The sequence below is a fragment of the Salvelinus alpinus genome, chromosome 24, assembly GCF_045679555.1.
Source record: "Salvelinus alpinus chromosome 24, SLU_Salpinus.1, whole genome shotgun sequence".
In the NCBI taxonomy this organism is placed as follows: domain Eukaryota; kingdom Metazoa; phylum Chordata; class Actinopteri; order Salmoniformes; family Salmonidae; genus Salvelinus; species Salvelinus alpinus.
In genome coordinates this window covers 43,157,517-43,175,936 of record NC_092109.1, presented here as the reverse complement: position 1 = coordinate 43,175,936, position 18,420 = coordinate 43,157,517, and the positions used below count along the sequence as shown (strand labels likewise).

Genomic DNA, 18,420 nt, shown 5'->3' with positions numbered 1-18,420 from the left:
AGAACCACAAAGAATTCGAAAACAAATCCAATTTTGATAAACTCCCATATCTACTGGGTGAAATTCCACAGTGTGCCATCACAGCAGCAAGATTTGTGACCTGTTGCCACAAGAAAAGGGCAACCAGTGAAGAACAAACACCATTGTAAATACAACCCATATTTATGCTTATTTATTTTAACTTGTGTGCTTTAACCATTTGTACATTGTTACAACACTGTATATATATAATATGACATTTGTAATGTCTTTTTTGTTTTGAAACTTCTGTATGTGTAATGTTTACTGTTAATTTGTATTGTTTATTTCACTTTTGTATATTATCTACCTCACTTGCTTTGGCAATGTTAACACATGTTTCCCATGCCAATAAAGCCCCTTGAATTGAATTGAATTGAATTGAATTGAATTGACAGGGAGAGAGAGAGAGAGAGAGAGAGAGAGAGAGAGACAGAGAGAGAGACAGGGAGAGAGAGAGAGGGAGAGAGAGAGAGAACCATTCAGAGTTAATGCCTAACCTTAACCGTTCAGAGTTAATGTATAACCTTAACCATTCAGAGATAATTCCTAACCTTAACCATTCAGAGTTAATGTATAACCTTAACCATTCAGAGTTAATGTATAACCTTAACCATTCAGAGATCATTCCTAACCTTAACCATTCAGAGTTAATGACTAACCTTAACCATTCAGACATAATGTCTAACCTTAACCATTCAGAGTTAATGTCTAACCTTAACCATTCAGAGTTAATGTATAACCTTAACCATTCAGAGTTAATGTATAACCTTAACCATTCAGAGATAATTCCTAACCTTAACCATTCAGAGTTAATGTATAACCTTAACCATTCAGAGTTAATGTATAACCTTAACCATTCAGAGATAATTCCTAACCTTAACCATTCAGAGTTAATGCCTAACCTTAACCGTTCAGAGTTAATGTCTAACCTTAACCATTCAGAATTAATGGCTAACCTTAACCATTCAGAGTTAATGTCTAACCTTAACCATTCAGAGTTAATGCCTAACCTTAACCATTCAGAGTTAATGCCTAACCTTAACCATTCAGAGTTAATGCCTAACCTTAACCATTCAGAGTTAATGCCTAACCTTAACCATTCAGAGTTAATGCCTAACCTTAACCATTCAGAGTTCATGTCTAACCTTAACCATTCAGAGTTAATGCCTTACCTTAACCATTCAGAGTTAATGCCTTACCTTAACCATTCAGAGGTAATAACTAAAGTTAACCTTAAACATTTTGAAATGTGACATTTGGAACAATGTGTGATGTTTTAGAAACACAGACGAATGTCTCATTGTGACGTGAGACTGGTAGATTAGCTTGGCATGGCTGCATTAAAGTACCCTCTCCTCTACCCTCATCTCCTCTACCCTCATCTCCTCTACCCTCATCTCCTCTACTCTCCCTCTCTCTCTACCCTCCCTCTCTCTCTACCCTCATCTCCTCTACCCTCATCTCCTCTACCCTCATCTCTCTCTACCCTCCCTCTCTCTCTACGCTCATCTCCTCTACCCTCCCTCTCTCTCTACCCTCATCTCCTCTACCCTCATCTCCTCTACCCTCATCTCCTCTACCCTCCCTCTCTCTACCCTCATCTCCTCTACCCTCATCTCCTCTACCCTCATCTCCTCTACCCTCATCTCCTCTACCCTCCCTCTCTCTCTACCCTCATCTCCTCTACCCTCATCTCCTCTACCCTCATCTCCTCTACCCTCCCTCTCTCTCTACCCTCATCTCCTCTACCCTTCCCCCCTCTCTACCCTCATCTCCTCTACCCTCATCTCCTCTACCCTCCCTCTCTCTCTACCCTCATCTCCTCTACCCTTCCCCCCTCTCTACCCTCATCTCCTCTACCCTCATCTCCTCTACCCTCATCTCCTCTACCCTCCCTCTCTCTTTAGCCTCATCTCCTCTACCCTCATCTCCTCTACCCTCCCTCTCTCTCTACCCTCATCTCCTCTACCCTCCCTCTCTCTTTAGCCTCATCTCCTCTACCCTCATCTCCTCTACCCTCATCTCCTCTACCCTCATCTCCTCTACCCTCATCTCCTCTACCCTCCCTCTCTCTCTACCCTCATCTCCTCTACCCTCATCTCCTCTACCCTCATCTCCTCTACCCTCATCTCCTCTACCCTCCCTCATCTCCTCTACCCTCATCTCCTCTACCCTCATCTCCTCTACCCTCATCTCCTCTACCCTCCCTCTCTCTCTACCCTCATCTCCTCTACCCTCCCTCTCTCTTTAGCCTCATCTCCTCTACCCTCATCTCCTCTAACCTCATCTTCTCTACCCTCCCTCTCTCTACCCTCATCTCCTCTACCCTCATCTCCTCTACCCTCATCTCCTCTACCCTCATCTATCCTCTCAATTAAATTAAATTAGATTGACTTTATTGACATGGCAAGTTCATTACTTACGTTGTCAACGTATACATATAGAAAATATATATGTATTTATATATAAATAAATGGTGGGACCAACAGCAATAATAATAGTAGTAGTGGACATGGGATTACCATTAATAACAGCTACAACAACAATATTAATCAGAACAACAATACATTAAAGCAACAGTAGTAGACCAGTGTCAACATGACTAAGAAGACACATGACCTGGTAGTAGACCAGTCTCAACCTGACTGAGAAGACACATGACCTGGTAGTAGACTAGTCTCAACCTGACTGAGAAGACACATGACCTGGTAGTAGACCAGTGTCAACCTGACTGAGAAGACACATGACCTGGTAGTAGACCAGTCTCAACATGACTGAGAAGACACATGACCTGGTAGTAGACCAGTGTCAACGTGACTGAGAAGACACATGACCTGGTAGTAGACCAGTCTCAACATGACTGAGAAGACACATGACCTGGTAGTAGACCAGTGTCAACATGACTGAGAAGACACATGACCTGGTAGTAGACCAGTGTCAACATGACTGAGAAGACACATGACCTGGTATGAAAGACAAAACAAAACAAGATGGGAAATATTATCAACATTACTTTGCACTTTTCACTGGCTGTCCCTCAGGTTGTGGCAGGAGGACACATATTTGGCTGCAAAAACATGCATATTTTGACTTTTCACTCAATAAATATTAGATTTTTTCTTCATCTTTTATAGTCTCAAATCGTTTGTATTGAAATATAATTTTGGGAAAGAAATATTCTCTTAGGTCTGAGTATTTGTCACAGTGTTTAATAGGAAATGCAGCTCTGTCTCCACCTCTCCCCTGGAGCAGAGTGAGCACAGCCTGTCCTCTCTGGGTAGCCAGGTTTGTCTGTGACGACCGGTCTCTATAGCCAGACTGTCCTCTCTGGGCAGCCAGGTTTGTCTGTGACGACCGGTCTCTATAGCCAGACTGTCCTCTCTGGGCAGCCAGGTTTGTTTGTGACGACCGGTCTCTATAGCCAGACTGTCCTCTCTGGGCAGCCAGGTTTGTCTGTGACGACCGGTCTCTATAGCCAGACTGTCCTCTCTGGGCAGCCAGGTTTGTCTGTGACGACCGGTCTCTATAGCCGGCCTGTCCTCTCTGGGCAGCCAGGTTTGTCTGTGACGACCGGTCTCTATAGCCAGACTGTGCTCACTGTACCTAGTCAATGTTTTCCTCAGTTTTCTATCAGTCACAGTGGTCAGATAGTCTGCCACCATGTACTGTCTGTTTAGAGACAAATAGCTTTGAAGTTTACTTAGATTTTTTGTGGTGTCTTTCCAATAGGTGATATATTTTTATTTTTACTTTGTGATGATTTGGTTGGGCCAGATTTTCTGAGGGCTGTCCCGAGGCTCTATGGGGTTGGTTTGGGTTGGTGAACTGAGCCTCAGAACCAGCTGGCTGAGGGGACTCTTCTCTGGTTTCATCTCTTGACATTGTAGAGCTGTGTGATGGAATGTTTTGGGGTCACTTGTTTTTAGATGGTTGTAAAATGTGATGTCTCTTTTTTCTATCCGAATGAGGAGGGGATATTGGCCCAATTCTGCTCTACATGCGTTATTTGGAGTTTTTATTTGCACTTGCAACACAGTCTGGCAAAACTTTGCATGCAGTATTTCAACTGGATGTTTTGTCCCATTTGGTGAATTCATTATTAGAGAGTGGACCCCATACTTCACTGCCATATAGAGCAACTGCTTCTATAAATGATTGGAACATTTTGAGCCAGATTCTAATTGTTCCTTTTAATGGCATAGAATGTTCTTCTTGTTTTGTCTCTCAGCTCGTTCACAGCCGTGTGAAAGCTACCTGTGTAGCTGATATTTAGTCCTAGATATGTGTAGTTTTTGGTGTGTTCTAAATAGAACTGTGTCCAAATAGAATGTATATTTGTCATCCTGATTTCCAGACCTTTTTTGGAATATCATTATATTTGTTTTTTTTAGGTTAACGGTCAGAGCCCAGGTCTGACAGAACCTGTGAAGACGATCTAGGTGCTGCTGTAACCCCTCTTTAGTGGGAGACAGCAGCACCAGGTCATCTGCGTACAGCAGACCCTCTTTAGTGGGAGACAGCAGCACCAGGTCATCTGTCTACAGCAGACCCTCCTTAGTGGGAGACAGCAGCACCAGGTCATCTGTCTACAGCAGACCCTCCTTAGTGGGAGACAGCAGCACCAGGTCACCTGTCTACAGCAGACCCTCCTTAGTGGGAGACAGCAGCACCAGGTCATCTGTGTACAGCAGACCCTCCTTAGTGGGAGACAGCAGACCCTCCTTAGAGGGAGACAGCAGCACCAGGTCATCTGTCTACAGCAGACCCTCCTTAGTGGGAGACAGCAGCACCAGGTCATCTGTGTACAGCAGACCCTCCTTAGTGGGAGACAGCAGACCCTCCTTAGTGGGAGACAGCAGCACCAGGTCATCTGTCTACAGCAGACCCTCCTTAGTGGGAGACAGCAGCACCAGGTCATCTGTCTACAGCAGATCCTCCTTAGTGGGAGACAGCAGCACCAGGTCATCTGTCTACAGCAGACCCTCTTTAGTGGGAGACAGCAGCACCAGGTCATCTGCGTACAGCAGACACTTGATTTCAGTGTTGTGTAGGGTGATACCAGGTGCTGCCGATTCTTCTAATGTTTTGGCCAGTTCATTAATGTCGATGTTAAATAATGTTGGACTTATTGGGCAGCCCTGTTTCACTCCCCGTCCCTGAGAGATGAAGTCTGTTTGCTTGTTGCCAATTTTAACCGCACATTTGTTTTTAGTGTACATTGATTTAATAACATCATATGTTTTCCCTCCAATACCACTTTCTATTAGTTTATAAAAAGACCTTTGTACCAAATCGAATCAAATGCTTTCTTGAAATCTACAAAATACGAGTAGATTTTGCCTTTGTTTTGGTTTACTTGTTTGTCAGTTAGGGTGTAAATGTGGTCTGTTGTATGATAATTTTTTTCAAATCCAAACTGGCTGCTGCTCAGGACGTTGTGTTCATCAAGGAAATGATGTAGTCTGCTATTTATAATACTGCAGAGAATTTTCCCCAAGTTGCTGTTAATGCAAATTCCTCTGTAATTATTTGGGTCAAATTTGTCTCCATTTTTTAAATCCTCTACCCTCCCTCTCTCATCTCCTCTACCCTCCCTCTCTCATCTCCTCTCCCATCTCCTCTACCCTCCCTCTCTCATCTCCTCTACCCTCCCTCTCTCATCTCCTCTCCCATCTCCTCTACCCTCCCTCTCTCATTTCCTCTCCCTCTCTCATCTCCTCTCCCTCTCTCATCTCCTCTCCCTCTCTCATCTCCTCTACCCTCCCTCTCTCATCTCATCTCCTCTCCCATCTCCTCTACCCTCCCTCTCTCATCTCCTCTCCCTCTCTCATCTCCTCTACCCTCCCTCTCTCATCTCATCTACCCTCTCTCATCTTGTCTCCCATCTCCTCTCTCATCTCCTCTACCCTCCCTCTCTCATCTCCTCTACCCTCCCTCTCTCATCTCCTCTCCCATCTCCTCTACCCTCCCTCTCTCATCTCCTCTCCCTCTCTCATCTCCTCTACCCTCCCTCTCTCATCTCCTCTACCCTCTCTCATCTTGTCTCCCATCTCCTCTCCCATCTCCTCTACCCTACCTCTCTCATCTCCTCTCCCTCTCTCATCTCCTCTCTCATCTCCTCTACCCTCCCTCTCTCATCTCCTATACCCTCCCTCTCTCATCTCCTCTCTCATCTCCTATACCCTCCCTCTCTCATCTCTTCTCCGTCTCTCATCTCCTCTACCCTCTCTCATCTTGTCTCTCATCTCCTCTACACTCCCTCTCTCATCTCCTCTCTCATCTCCTCTACCCTCCCTCTCTCATCTCCTCTCCCTCTCTCATCTCCTCTCCCTCTCTCTCATCTCCTCTCCCTCTCTCATCTCCTCTCTCATCTCCTATACCTTCCCTCTCTCATCTCCTCTACCCTCTCTCATCTCCTCTCCCATCTCCTCTCCCATCTCCTATACCCTCCCTCTCTCATCTCCTCTCCCATCTCCTCTCCCATCTCCTATACCCTCCCTCTCTCATCTCCTCTACCCTCTCTCTCTTTACACTCACAGTCCCCCCTACAGTCCTGCAGTTTCTTCTCCACTTCATACCCTCTCAGCTCGTTCCAGATTTCTCTCCATCGCTCTCCATTGACAGACCTGCCAGCATCCAATAACACTACTTGTGCAGTGCTGATAAACTCCGTGTTTATTTCAGGTGTAAACAGTAGAGCTCATGTCCTGCTATGTAAACATAACTTTACAAAGGAAGACGGCGGTCTTCCCATATGTATTTGTGAGATGTCGACTCTCAGTGGTTCGATCATAGGATAATGGAAGGGAATTAGCAGTGTGTCTGAACCCCCCTATAGAAAGAGAGAGAGAGAGAGAGAGAGAGAGAGAGAGAGAGAGAGAGAGAGAGAGAGAGAGAGAGAGAGAGAGAGAGAGAGAGAAAGCGATAGGGAACCACTGCATTGTATGACCCCCCCATAGACAGAGGGAGAGATTAATTTGTATTTTTTTAAATTCTTTATTGGCCCATTAAAAGCACAAACTTTGCTTCATTTTAAAGGACCTAGAAAGTTAGAACCAACTCCTGGTCCACTGTACATATAACCCCCCCCCCCCCCCCCCCCCCCACCCTATAAAATCCCCCAGACGGTTCACCAGTCCTCCATAGCTTCAGCCTGCGCCAGCCGGGGTCCCTGCATCTCATGTTTCCTAGTCTTCCACACTGCCATTTCTGTCGGCCCCAACAGGTTATTTACTAGGCGGTCCCTTTGCCTGTTGGCCACACCATACCTAGGCCCCCCAACAGGTTATTTACTAGGCGGTCCCTTTGCCTGTTGGCCACACCATACCTGGGCCGCCCAACAGGTTATTTACTAGGCGGTCCCTTTGCCTGTTGGCCACACCATACCTGGGCCCCCCAACAGGTTATTTACGAGCCGGTCCCTTTGCCTGTTGGCTACACCATACCTGGGCCCCCCAACAGGTTATTTACTAGCCGGTCCCTTTGCCTGTTGGCCACACCATACCTGGGCCCCCCAACAGGTTATTTACGAGCCGGTCCCTTTGCCTGTTGGCCACACCATACCTAGGCCCCCCAACAGGTTATTTACTAGCCGGTCCCTTTGCCTGTTGGCTACACCATACCTGGGCCCCCCAACAGGTTATTTACTAGGCGGTCCCTTTGCCTGTTGGCTACACCATACCTGGGCCCTCCAACAGGTTATTTACTAGCCGGTCCCTTTGCCTGTTGGCTACACCATACCTGGGCCCTCCAACAGGTTAGAGTCAGCCCCAACCCTGTACACCACCCAGGACAGAAAACAGCCCAACCAGCCTGGAACAAGACAAAAACAGATGCTGCACGGTCTCCTCCTCCCCACAGAACAGACTCCTCCTCCCCACAGAACAGACTCCTCCTCCCCACAGAACAGACTCCTCCTCCCCACAGAACAGACTCCTCCTCCCCACAGAACAGACTCCTCCTCCCCACAGAACAGACTCCTCCTCCCCACAGAACAGACTCCTCCTCCCCACAGAACAGACTCCTCCTCCCCACAGAACAGACTCCTCCACCCCACAGAACAGACTCCTCCTCCCCACAGAACAGACTCCTCCTCCCCACAGAACAGACTCCTCCACCCCACAGAACAGACTCCTCCTCCCCACAGAACAGACTCCTCCTCCCCACAGAACAGACTCCTCCTCCCCACAGAACAGACTCCTCCACCCCACAGAACAGACTCCTCCTCCCCACAGAACAGACTCCTCCTCCCCACAGAACAGACTCCTCCTCCCCACAGAACAGACTCCTCCTCCCCACAGAACAGACTCCTCCACCCCACAGAACAGACTCCTCCTCCCCACAGAACAGACTCCTCCTCCCCACAGAACAGTCTCCTCCTCCCCACAGAACAGACTCCTCCTCCCCACAGAACAGACTCCTCCTCCCCACAGAACAGTCTCCTCCTCCCCACAGAACAGACTCCTCCTCCCCACAGAACAGACTCCTCCACCCCACAGAACAGACTCCTCCTCCCCACAGAACAGACTCCTCCTCCCCACAGAACAGACTCCTCCTCCCCACAGAACAGACTCCTCCACCCCACAGAACAGACTCCTCCTCCCCACAGAACAGACTCCTCCTCCCCACAGAACAGACTCCTCCTCCCCACAGAACAGACTCCTCCTCCCCACAGAACAGACTCCTCCACCCCACAGAACAGACTCCTCCTCCCCACAGAACAGACTCCTCCTCCCCACAGAACAGTCTCCTCCTCCCCACAGAACAGACTCCTCCTCCCCACAGAACAGACTCCTCCTCCCCACAGAACAGTCTCCTCCTCCCCACAGAACAGACTCCTCCTCCCCACAGAACAGACTCCTCCTCCCCACAGAACAGACTCCTCCTCCCTACAGAACAGACTCCTCCTCCCCACAGAACAGACTCCTCCTCCCCACAGAACAGACTCCTCCTCCCCACAGAACAGACTCCTCCTCCCTACAGAACAGACTCCTCCTCCCCACAGAACAGACTCCTCCTCCCCACAGAACAGACTCCTCCTCCCCACAGAACAGACACTCCCTCCCCACTGATGGATCAAGGTGTGACATATACAGTTGAAGTGGGAAGTTTACATACACCTTAGACAAATACATTCAAACTCTGTTTTTCACAATTCCTGACATTTAATCCTAGTAAAAGTTCCCATTTTTAGGTCAGTTAGGATCAGCACCTTGTTTTAAGAATGTTAAATGTCTGAATAATAGTAGAGAGAATGATTAATTTCAGCTTTTATTTCTTTCATCACATTCCCAGTGGGTCAGAAGTTTACATACACTCAATTAGTATTTGGTAGCATTGCCTTTAAATTGTTTAACTTGGGTCAAACGTTTCGGGTGGCCTTCCACAAGCTTCCCACAATAAGTTGGGTGAATTGTGGCCCATTCATCCTGACAGAGCTGGTGTAACTGAGTCAGGTTTGTAGTACTCGTTGCTCGCACACACACTTTTTCAGTTCTGCCCACAAATGTTCTATGGGATTGAGGTCAGGGCTTTGTGATAGCCACTCCAATACCTTGACTTTGTTGTCCTTAAGCCATTTTGTCACAACTTTGGAAGTATGCTTGGGGTCATTGTCCATTTGGAAGAGCCATTTGCGACCAAGCTTTAACTTCCTGACTGATGTCTTGAGACGTTGCTTCAATATATCCACATAATTGTTCTGCCTCATGATGCCATCTATTTTGTGAAGTGCACCAGTCCCTCCTGCAGCAAAGCACCCCCACATCATGATGCTGCCACCCCCCGTGCTTCACGGTTGGGATGGTGTTCTTTGGCTTGCAAGCCTCCCCCTTTTTCCTCCAAACATAACGATGGTCATTATGGCCAAGCAGTTCTATTTTTGTTTCATCAGACCAGAGGACATTTCTCCAAAAAGTACAATCTTTGTCCCCATGTGCAATTGCAAACCGCAATTGGCTTTTTTATGGCGGGTTTGGAGCAGTGGCTTCTTCCTTGCTGAGCGGACTTACAGGTTATGTCGATATAGGACTTGTTTTACTGTGGATATAGATACTTTTGTACCTGTTTCCTCCAGCACGGTTCATCTCTACGTTCATCTCTAGGAGACAGAACGCGTCTCCTTCCTGAGCAGTATGACGGCTGCGTGGTCCCATGGTGTTTATACTTGCGTACTATTGTTTGTACAGATGAACGTGGTACCTTCAGGCGTTTGGAAATTGCTCCCAAGGATGAACCAGACTTGTGAAGGTCTACAATTTTTTTCTGAGGTCTTGGCTGATTTCTTTTGATTTTCCCATGATGTCAAGCAAAGAGGCACTGAGCTTGAAGGTAGGCCTTGAAATACATCCACAGGTACACCTCCAATTTACTCAAATGATGTCAATTAGCCTATCAGAAGCTTCTAAAGCCATGACATCATGTTCTGGAATTTTCCAAGCTGTTTAAAGGCACAGTCAACTTAGTGTATGTAAACTTCTGACCCACTGGAATTGTGATACAGTGAATTATAAGTGAAATAATCTGTCTGTTAAAATTGTTGGAAAAATTACTTGTGTCATGCAAAAAGTAGATGTCCTAACCGACTTGCCAAAACTATAGTTTGTTAACAAGAAATTTGTGGAGTGGTTGAAAAACAAGTTTTTAATGACTCTACCCTAAGTGTATGTAAACTTCAGACTTCAACTGTATCTGTTGGTAGTGAAAGCCCCTTGAATAGTCCTCCAGTGTAGATCAGCAGGACACTTCTCTATGGGAGGCTTAGAGACCACCAACCTCTAGAGATGGAGAAAGAGAGAGAGAGAGAGAGTTAGAGAGAAAGAGAGAGAGAGAGAGAGAGAGAGAGAGAGAGAGAGAGAGAGAGAGAACAGAGAGCGAAAGAACAGAGAGAGAGAACAGAGAGAGAGAGACAGAGAGAGAGAGAGAGAGAGAGAGAGAGAGAGAGAGAGAGAGAGAGAGAGAGAGAGAGAGAGAGAGAGAGAGAGAGAGAGAGAGAGAGAGAGAAAGAGAGAGAGAGAGAGAACAGAGAGAGAACAGAGAGAGAGAGACCGAGAGATGTGGTGATTATATTCCTCCGTTTGTCCCAGCTCTCTCATTTAAACCCCTAGACTGAGCTACTGTTTACTTATCCACTTAAAGCTGGGAACAATGAGACTACCCCCTCTCCTTCCCCCTCCGACTCTCCTTCTCCCTCCGCCTCTCCCTCCGCCTCTCCTTCCCCCTCCGCCTCTCCTTTCCCCTCTCCCTCCGCCTCTCCTTCACCCTCCGCCTCTCCTTCCCCCTCCGCCTCTCCTTCCCCCTCCACCTCTCCCTCCGCATCTCCTTCTCCCTCCGCCTCTCCTTCTCCCTCCGCCTCTCCTTCTCCCTCCGCCTCTCCTTCTCCCTCCACCTCTCCCTCCGCCTCTCCTTCCCCCTCCACCTCTCCTTCTCCCTCCGCCTCTCCTTCTCCCTCCGCCTCTCCTTCCCCCTCCACCTCTCCTTCCCCCTCCACCTCTCCCTCCGCCTCTCCTTCTCCCTCCGTCTCTCCTTCTCCCTCCGCCTCTCCTTCTCCCTCCGCCTCTCCCTCCGTCTCTCCTTCCCCCTCCGCCTCTCCCTCCGCCTCTCCTTCTCCCTCCGCCTCTCCTTCTCCCTCTCCCTCTCCTTCTCCTTCCCCCTCCGCCTCTCCCTCCGCCTCTCCTTCTCCCTCCGCCTCTCCTTCTCCCTCCGCCTCTCCTTCCCCCTCCGCCTCTCCTTCCCCCTCCGCCTCTCCTTCTCCCTCCGCCTCTCCCTCCGCCTCTCCTTCCCCCTCCGCCTCTCCTTCTCTCTCCGCCTCTCCTTCCCCCTCCGCCTCTCCTTCTCCCTCCGCCTCTCCCTCCGCCTCTCCCTCTCCCTCCGCCTCTCCTTCTCCCTCCGCCTCTCCTTCCCCCTCCGCCTCTCCTTCTCTCTCCGCCTCTCCTTCCCCCTCCGCCTCTCCTTCTCTCTCCACCTCTCCTTCTCCCTCCGCCTCTCCTTCTCCCTCCGCCTCTCCTTCCCCCTCCGCCTCTCCTTCTCTCTCCGCCTCTCCTTCCCCCTCCGCCTCTCCTTCTCTCTCCACCTCTCCTTCTCCCTCCGCCTCTCCTTGCCCCTCCGCCTCTCCCTACGCCTCTCCTTCTCCTTCTCCCTCCGCCTCTCCTTCTCTCTCCGCCTCTCCTTCCCCCTCCGCCTCTCCTTCTCTCTCCACCTCTCCTTCTCCCTACGCCTCTCCTTGCCCCTCCGCCTCTCCCTACGCCTCTCCTTCTCCTTCTCCCTCCGCCTGTCCTTCCCCCTCCGCCTCTCCCTCCGCCTCTCCTTCTCCTTCTCCCTCCGCATCTCCCTCTCCCTCTCCCTCTCCCTCTCCCTCCGCCTCTCCTTCTCCCTCCGCCTCTCCCTCTCCCTCTCACTTTCTCTTCCCTCCATCTGTGTCCCCAGTCTCCCTATTCTCCCTACCTCTCCAGCCTCTGTCTCTCTCTCTAACCCTTCTTTCTCCATTCCTCCCCCTCTCTATTTTCCCTCTCTTTTTCTGTCTTTCTCCCTAACCTTGTTTTTCTTATCAGTCTATTCATGCATGCTGAATCTTCCCGCCTCTGTCTTTTTTCATCTGTCCTTTCCTTCTCTCCCCCTCCAGCCTCTAGCCCCACACCTCTCTGTTCCTCATGGGGCAGTGGGGAGAACTCCTCATCCTCTCCTCTTCTCTCCATTACTTCTCTCCCCCTCCTGCCTCTAGCCCTACACCTCTCTGTTCCTCATGGGGCAGTGGGGAGAACTCCTCATCCTCTCCTCTTCTCTCCTTTCCTTCTCTCCCCCTCCAGCCTCTAGCCCCACACCTCTCTGTTCCTCATGGGGAAGTGGGGAGAACTCCTCATCCTCTCCTCTTATCTCCTTTCCTTCTCTCCTTTCCTTGCCCCAAGGCACAGACTAAAACTAAAATAGTAAACACTCACCACTCTACACCGCTGGAGGAAAGTAAACAGCTTGGTTTCCCCTGCTGTTCAGAGGTTTGGTGTGTGTGTGTATGTGTATGTGTATGTGTGTGTGTGTGTGTGTGTGTGTGTGTGTGTGTGTGTGTGTGTGTGTGTGTGTGTGTGTGTGTGTGTGTGTGTGTGTGTGTGTGTGTGTGTGTGTGTGTGTGTGTGTGTGTGTGTGTGTGTGTGTGTGTGTGTGTGTGTGTGTGTGTGTGTGTGTGTGTATGTGTGTGTGTGTGTATAATTGGAAATGTGAATTATTATGTGGATTATAATTAATGGACATTTTGTAGGGGTTGATACATTTTTCATGCTGTGTCTTAAATTTCAAAAGTGTAAACTTCAGAAGCCTTTTAAAACCTTGAATACCCTACAAGTTTTTGATTTCCAACATTGCAGGAAAGTTCCCCTGCCACAGGGTGATCAAATTAAGATCCTACATCTGTACTGTCTATGTCTCTCTCTCTCTCTCTCTCTCTCTCTCTCTCTCTCTCTCTCTCTCTCTCTCTCTCTCTCTCTCTCTCTCTCTCTCTCTCTCTCTCTCTCTCTCTCTCTCTCTCTCTCTTCCCCTCTCTCTCTCTCTCTCTCTCTCTCTCTCTGTCTCTCTCTCTCTCTCGCTTCCCCCCTCTCTCTCTCTCTCTCTCTCTTCCTCTCTGGGGATGAAGAGTGAATATTAACTGACTGTGGTGTGTAAGTAGAACACACACAATTAAAAAATACTAAAAGAACAGCGGGTCAAATCTGATTAACATCCCAAACAGCACTGTAGCTGTCACGCCCTGGCCTTAGTTATCTTTGTTCTCTTTATTATTTTGGTTAGGTCAGGGTGTGTGTTTGTGTTTTTTTGTAGATTTATGGGGTTGTGTTCATTCTAGGTGTTTATGTAAGTCTATGGTTGCCTAGATTGGTTCTCAATTAGAGGCAGGTGTTTATCGTTGTATCTGATTGGGAACCATATTTAGGCAGCCATGTTCTTTGGGTATTTTGTGGGTGATTGTTTCCTGTGTCAGTGTTTGTGCCACACGGGACTGTTTCGGTTTGTTAACGTTTATTGTTTTTGTATTTGTGTTCATGTTCAGTTTTCTCTATTAAAACATGGACACCTACCACGCTGCGTATTGGTCCGATCCTTGCTACACCTCTTCAGAGGAAGAAGAGGACGACAGCCGATACAGTAGCAGTAAACACATGCTATCTACATGTACACGTTTACATAAGATATAAGATCAACTAAGAATGGTATGCACAGCAGTAGATATACTAAGAATGGTATGCACAGCAGTAGATATACTAAGAATGGTATGCACAGCAGTAGATATACTAAGAATGGTATGCACAGCAGTAGATATACTAAGAATGGTATGCACAGCAGTAGATATACTAAGAATGGTATGCACAGCAGTAGATATACTAAGAATGGTATGCACAGCAGTAGATATACTAAGAATGGTATGCACAGCTGTAGATATACTAAGAATGGTATGCACAGCTGTAGATATACTAAGAATGGTATGCACAGCAGTAGATATACTAAGAATGGTATGCACAGCAGTAGATATACTAAGAATGGTATGCACAGCAGTAGATATACTAAGAATGGTATGCACAGCAGTAGATATACTAAGAATGGTATGCACAGCTGTAGATATACTAAGAATGGTATGCACAGCAGTAGATATACTAAGAATGGTGTTCACAGAAGTAGATATACTAAGAATGGTATGCACAGCAGAAGATATACTAAGAATGGTATGCACAGCAGTAGATATACTAAGAATGGTATGCACAGCAGTAGATATACTAAGAATGGTATGCACAGCAGTAGATATACTAAGAATGGTATGCACAGCAGTAGATATACTAAGAATGGTATGCACAGCAGTAGATATACTAAGAATGGTATGCACAGCAGTAGATATACTAAGAATGGTATGCACAGCTGTAGATATACTAAGAATGGTATGCACAGCAGTAGATATACTAAGAATGGTATGCACAGCAGTAGATATACTAAGAATGGTATGCACAGCAGTAGATATACTAAGAATGGTATGCACAGCAGTAGATATACTAAGAATGGTATGCACAGCTGTAGATATACTAAGAATGGTATGCACAGCAGTAGATATACTAAGAATGGTATGCACAGCAGTAGATATACTAAGAATGGTATGCACAGCAGTAGATATACTAAGAATGGTATGCACAGCAGTATATATACTAAGAATGGTATGCACAGCAGTAGATATACTAAGAATGGTATGCACAGCTGTAGATATACTAAGAATGGTATGCACAGCAGTAGATATACTAAGAATGGTGTGCACAGCAGTAGATATACTAAGAATGGTATGCACAGCAGAAGATATACTAAGAATGGTATGTACAGCAGTAGATATATTAAGAATGGTATGCACAGCAGTAGATTTACCAAGAATGGCATGCACAGCAGTAGATATACTAGGAATGGTATGCACAGCAGTAGATATACTAGGAATGGTATGTAGGGCAGTAGATATACTAAGATTGGTATTCACAGCAGTAGACATACTAAGAATGGTATGCACAGCAGAAGATATACTAAGAATGGTATACACAGCAGTAGATATACTAATAATGGTATACACAGCAGTAGATATACTAAGAATGGTATGTAGAGCAGTAGATATACTAAGATTGGTATTCACAGCAGTAGACATACTAAGAATGGTATACACAGCAGTAGATATACTAAGAATGTTATGTAGAGCAGTAGATATACTAAGATTGGTATTCACAGCAGTAGACATACTAAGAATGGTATACACAGCAGTAGACATACTAAGAATGGTATACACAGCAGTAGATATACTAAGAATGGTATGCACATATGGGACTCTACCAACACATGTACTGGACTCTACCCACACATGTACTGGACTCTACCCACACACATACTGGACTCTACCCACACACATACTGGACTCTACCCACACACATACTGGACTCTACCCACACACATACTGGACTCTACCCACACATGTACTGGACTCTACCCACACACATACTGGACTCTACCCACACATGTACTGGACTCTACCCACACACATACTGGACTCTACCCACACACATACTGGACTCTACCCACACACATACTGGACTCTACCCACACACATACTGGACTCTAACCACACACACACTGGACTCTACCCACACATGTACTGGACTCTAACCACACACTGACTGGACTCTACCCACACACACACTGGACTCTACCCACACACATACTGGACTCTACCCACACATGTACTGGACTCTACCCACACACATACTGGACTCTACCCACACACATACTGGACTCTACCCACACACATACTGGACTCTACCCACACACATACTGGACTCTACCCACAGAAATACTGGACTCTACCCACACACACACTGGACTCTACCCACAAACATACTGGACTCTACCCACAGAAATACTGGACTCTACCCACACTGACTGGGCTCTACCCACACACACACTGGACTCTAACCACACACATACTGGACTCTACCCACACACATACTGGACTCTACCCACACACACACTGGACTCTAACCACACACACACTGGACTCTACCCACACACACACTGGACTCTAACCACACACATACTGGACTCTACCCACACACACACTGGACTCTAACCACACACATACTGGACTCTACCCACACACATACTGGACTCTACCCACACACACTGGACTCTACCCACACACATACTGGACTCTACCCACACAGACACTGGACTCTAACCACACACACACTGGACTCTACCCACACACATACTGGACTCTACCCACACACACTGGACTCTACCCACACACATACTGGACTCTACCCACACACATGTACTGGACTGTACCCACACACATACTGGACTCTAACCACACACACACTGGACTGTACCCACACACTGACTGGACTCTACCCACACACACACTGGACTCTAACCACACACATACTGGACTCTACCCACACACTGACTGCACTCTACCCACACACTGACTGGACTCTACCCACACACATACTGGACTCTACCCACACACACACTGGACTCTACCCACAAACATACTGGACTCTACCCACAGAAATACTGGACTCTACTCACACACACACTGGACTCTAACCACACACATACTGGACTCTACCCACACACTGACTGGACTCTACTCACACACACACTGGACTCTAACCACACACATACTGGACTCTACCCACACACTCACTGGACTCTACCCACACATATACTGGACTGTACCCACACACACACTGGACTCTACCTACACACATACTGGACTCTAACCACACACATACTGGACTCTAACCACACACATACTGGACTCTACCCACACACTGACTGGACTCTACTCACACACACACTGGACTCTAACCACACACATACTGGACTCTACCCACACACTGACTGGACTCTACCCACACACATACTAGACTGTACCCACACACACACTGGACTCTACCTACACACATACTGGACTCTAACCACACACATACTGGACTCTACCCACACACATACTGGACTCTACCCACACACATACTGGACTCTAACCACACACATACTGGACTCTACCCACACACATACTGGACTCTACCCACACACATACTGGACTCTAACCACACACACACTGGACTCTACCCACACACATACTGGACTCTACCCACACACACACACACTGGACTCTACCCACACACATACTGGACTCTACCCACAGAAATACTGGACTCTACTCACACACACACTGGACTCTACCCACACACTGACTGGACTCTACCCACACACATACTGGACTCTACCCACAGAAATACTGTACTCTACTCACACACACACTGGACTCTAACCACACACATACTGGACTCTACTCACACACACACTGGGCTCTACCCACACACATACTGGACTCTACCCACATATATACTGGACTCTACTCACACACACACTGGACTCTAACCACACACACACTGGACTCTACCCACACACTGACTGGACTCTACCCACACACATACTGGACTCTACCCACACACTGACTGGACTCTACCCACACACTGACTGGACTCTACCCACAGAAATACTGGACTCTACTCACAGAAATACTGGACTCTACTCACAGAAATACTGGACTCTACTCACACACATACTGGACTCTAACCACACACATACTGGACTCTACCCACACACTGACTGGACTCTACCCACAGAAATACTGGACTCTACTCACAGAAATACTGGACTCTACTCACACACACACTGGACTCTAACCACACACATACTGGACTCTACCCACACACTGACTGGACTCTAACCACACACATACTGGACTCTACCCACACACTGACTGGACTCTACCCACAGAAATACTGGACTCTACTCACACACACACTGGACTCTAACCACACACAT

General features: G+C 47.5%; 2 protein-coding genes across 5 annotated transcripts in view; both read right to left on the bottom strand.

The window, feature by feature from the left end:
* Positions 1-18,420, bottom strand: part of LOC139552872 (rho guanine nucleotide exchange factor TIAM1-like) — a 204,571-nt gene that overhangs the window by 123,248 nt on the left and 62,903 nt on the right. Inside the window, exon 2 of one of the 4 annotated variants that reach the window (XM_071364985.1) lies at positions 6,600-6,853. The exons of the other annotated variants lie outside the window; for them this stretch is intronic. The gene's annotated coding sequence lies outside the window, so the exon portion shown is untranslated. The remainder of the gene's footprint in view (positions 1-6,599; positions 6,854-18,420) is intronic. 4 annotated transcript variants of the gene reach the window in all.
* LOC139551913 (octapeptide-repeat protein T2-like) lies at positions 7,151-12,432 on the bottom strand. Its single transcript, XM_071363251.1, has 2 exons — positions 12,092-12,432; positions 7,151-7,289 (listed from the first exon to the last, which is right to left on the bottom strand). The coding sequence occupies exons 1-2, from the start codon at positions 12,430-12,432 to the stop codon at positions 7,151-7,153; spliced, it is 480 nt and encodes a 159-aa protein (XP_071219352.1).

Excerpts from the sequence above, each read along its gene's own strand:
- LOC139551913 (XM_071363251.1), bottom strand. The coding sequence starts at position 12,432 with ATGGAGGGAAGAGAAAGTGAGAGGGAGAGGGAGAGGCGGAGGGAGAAG. Across the intron at positions 7,290-12,091 it reads AGGCGGAGGGAGAAGGAGAG|GTATGGTGTGGCCAACAGGC; the intron begins GTGGAGAGAGAA and ends TGGGGGGCCTAG.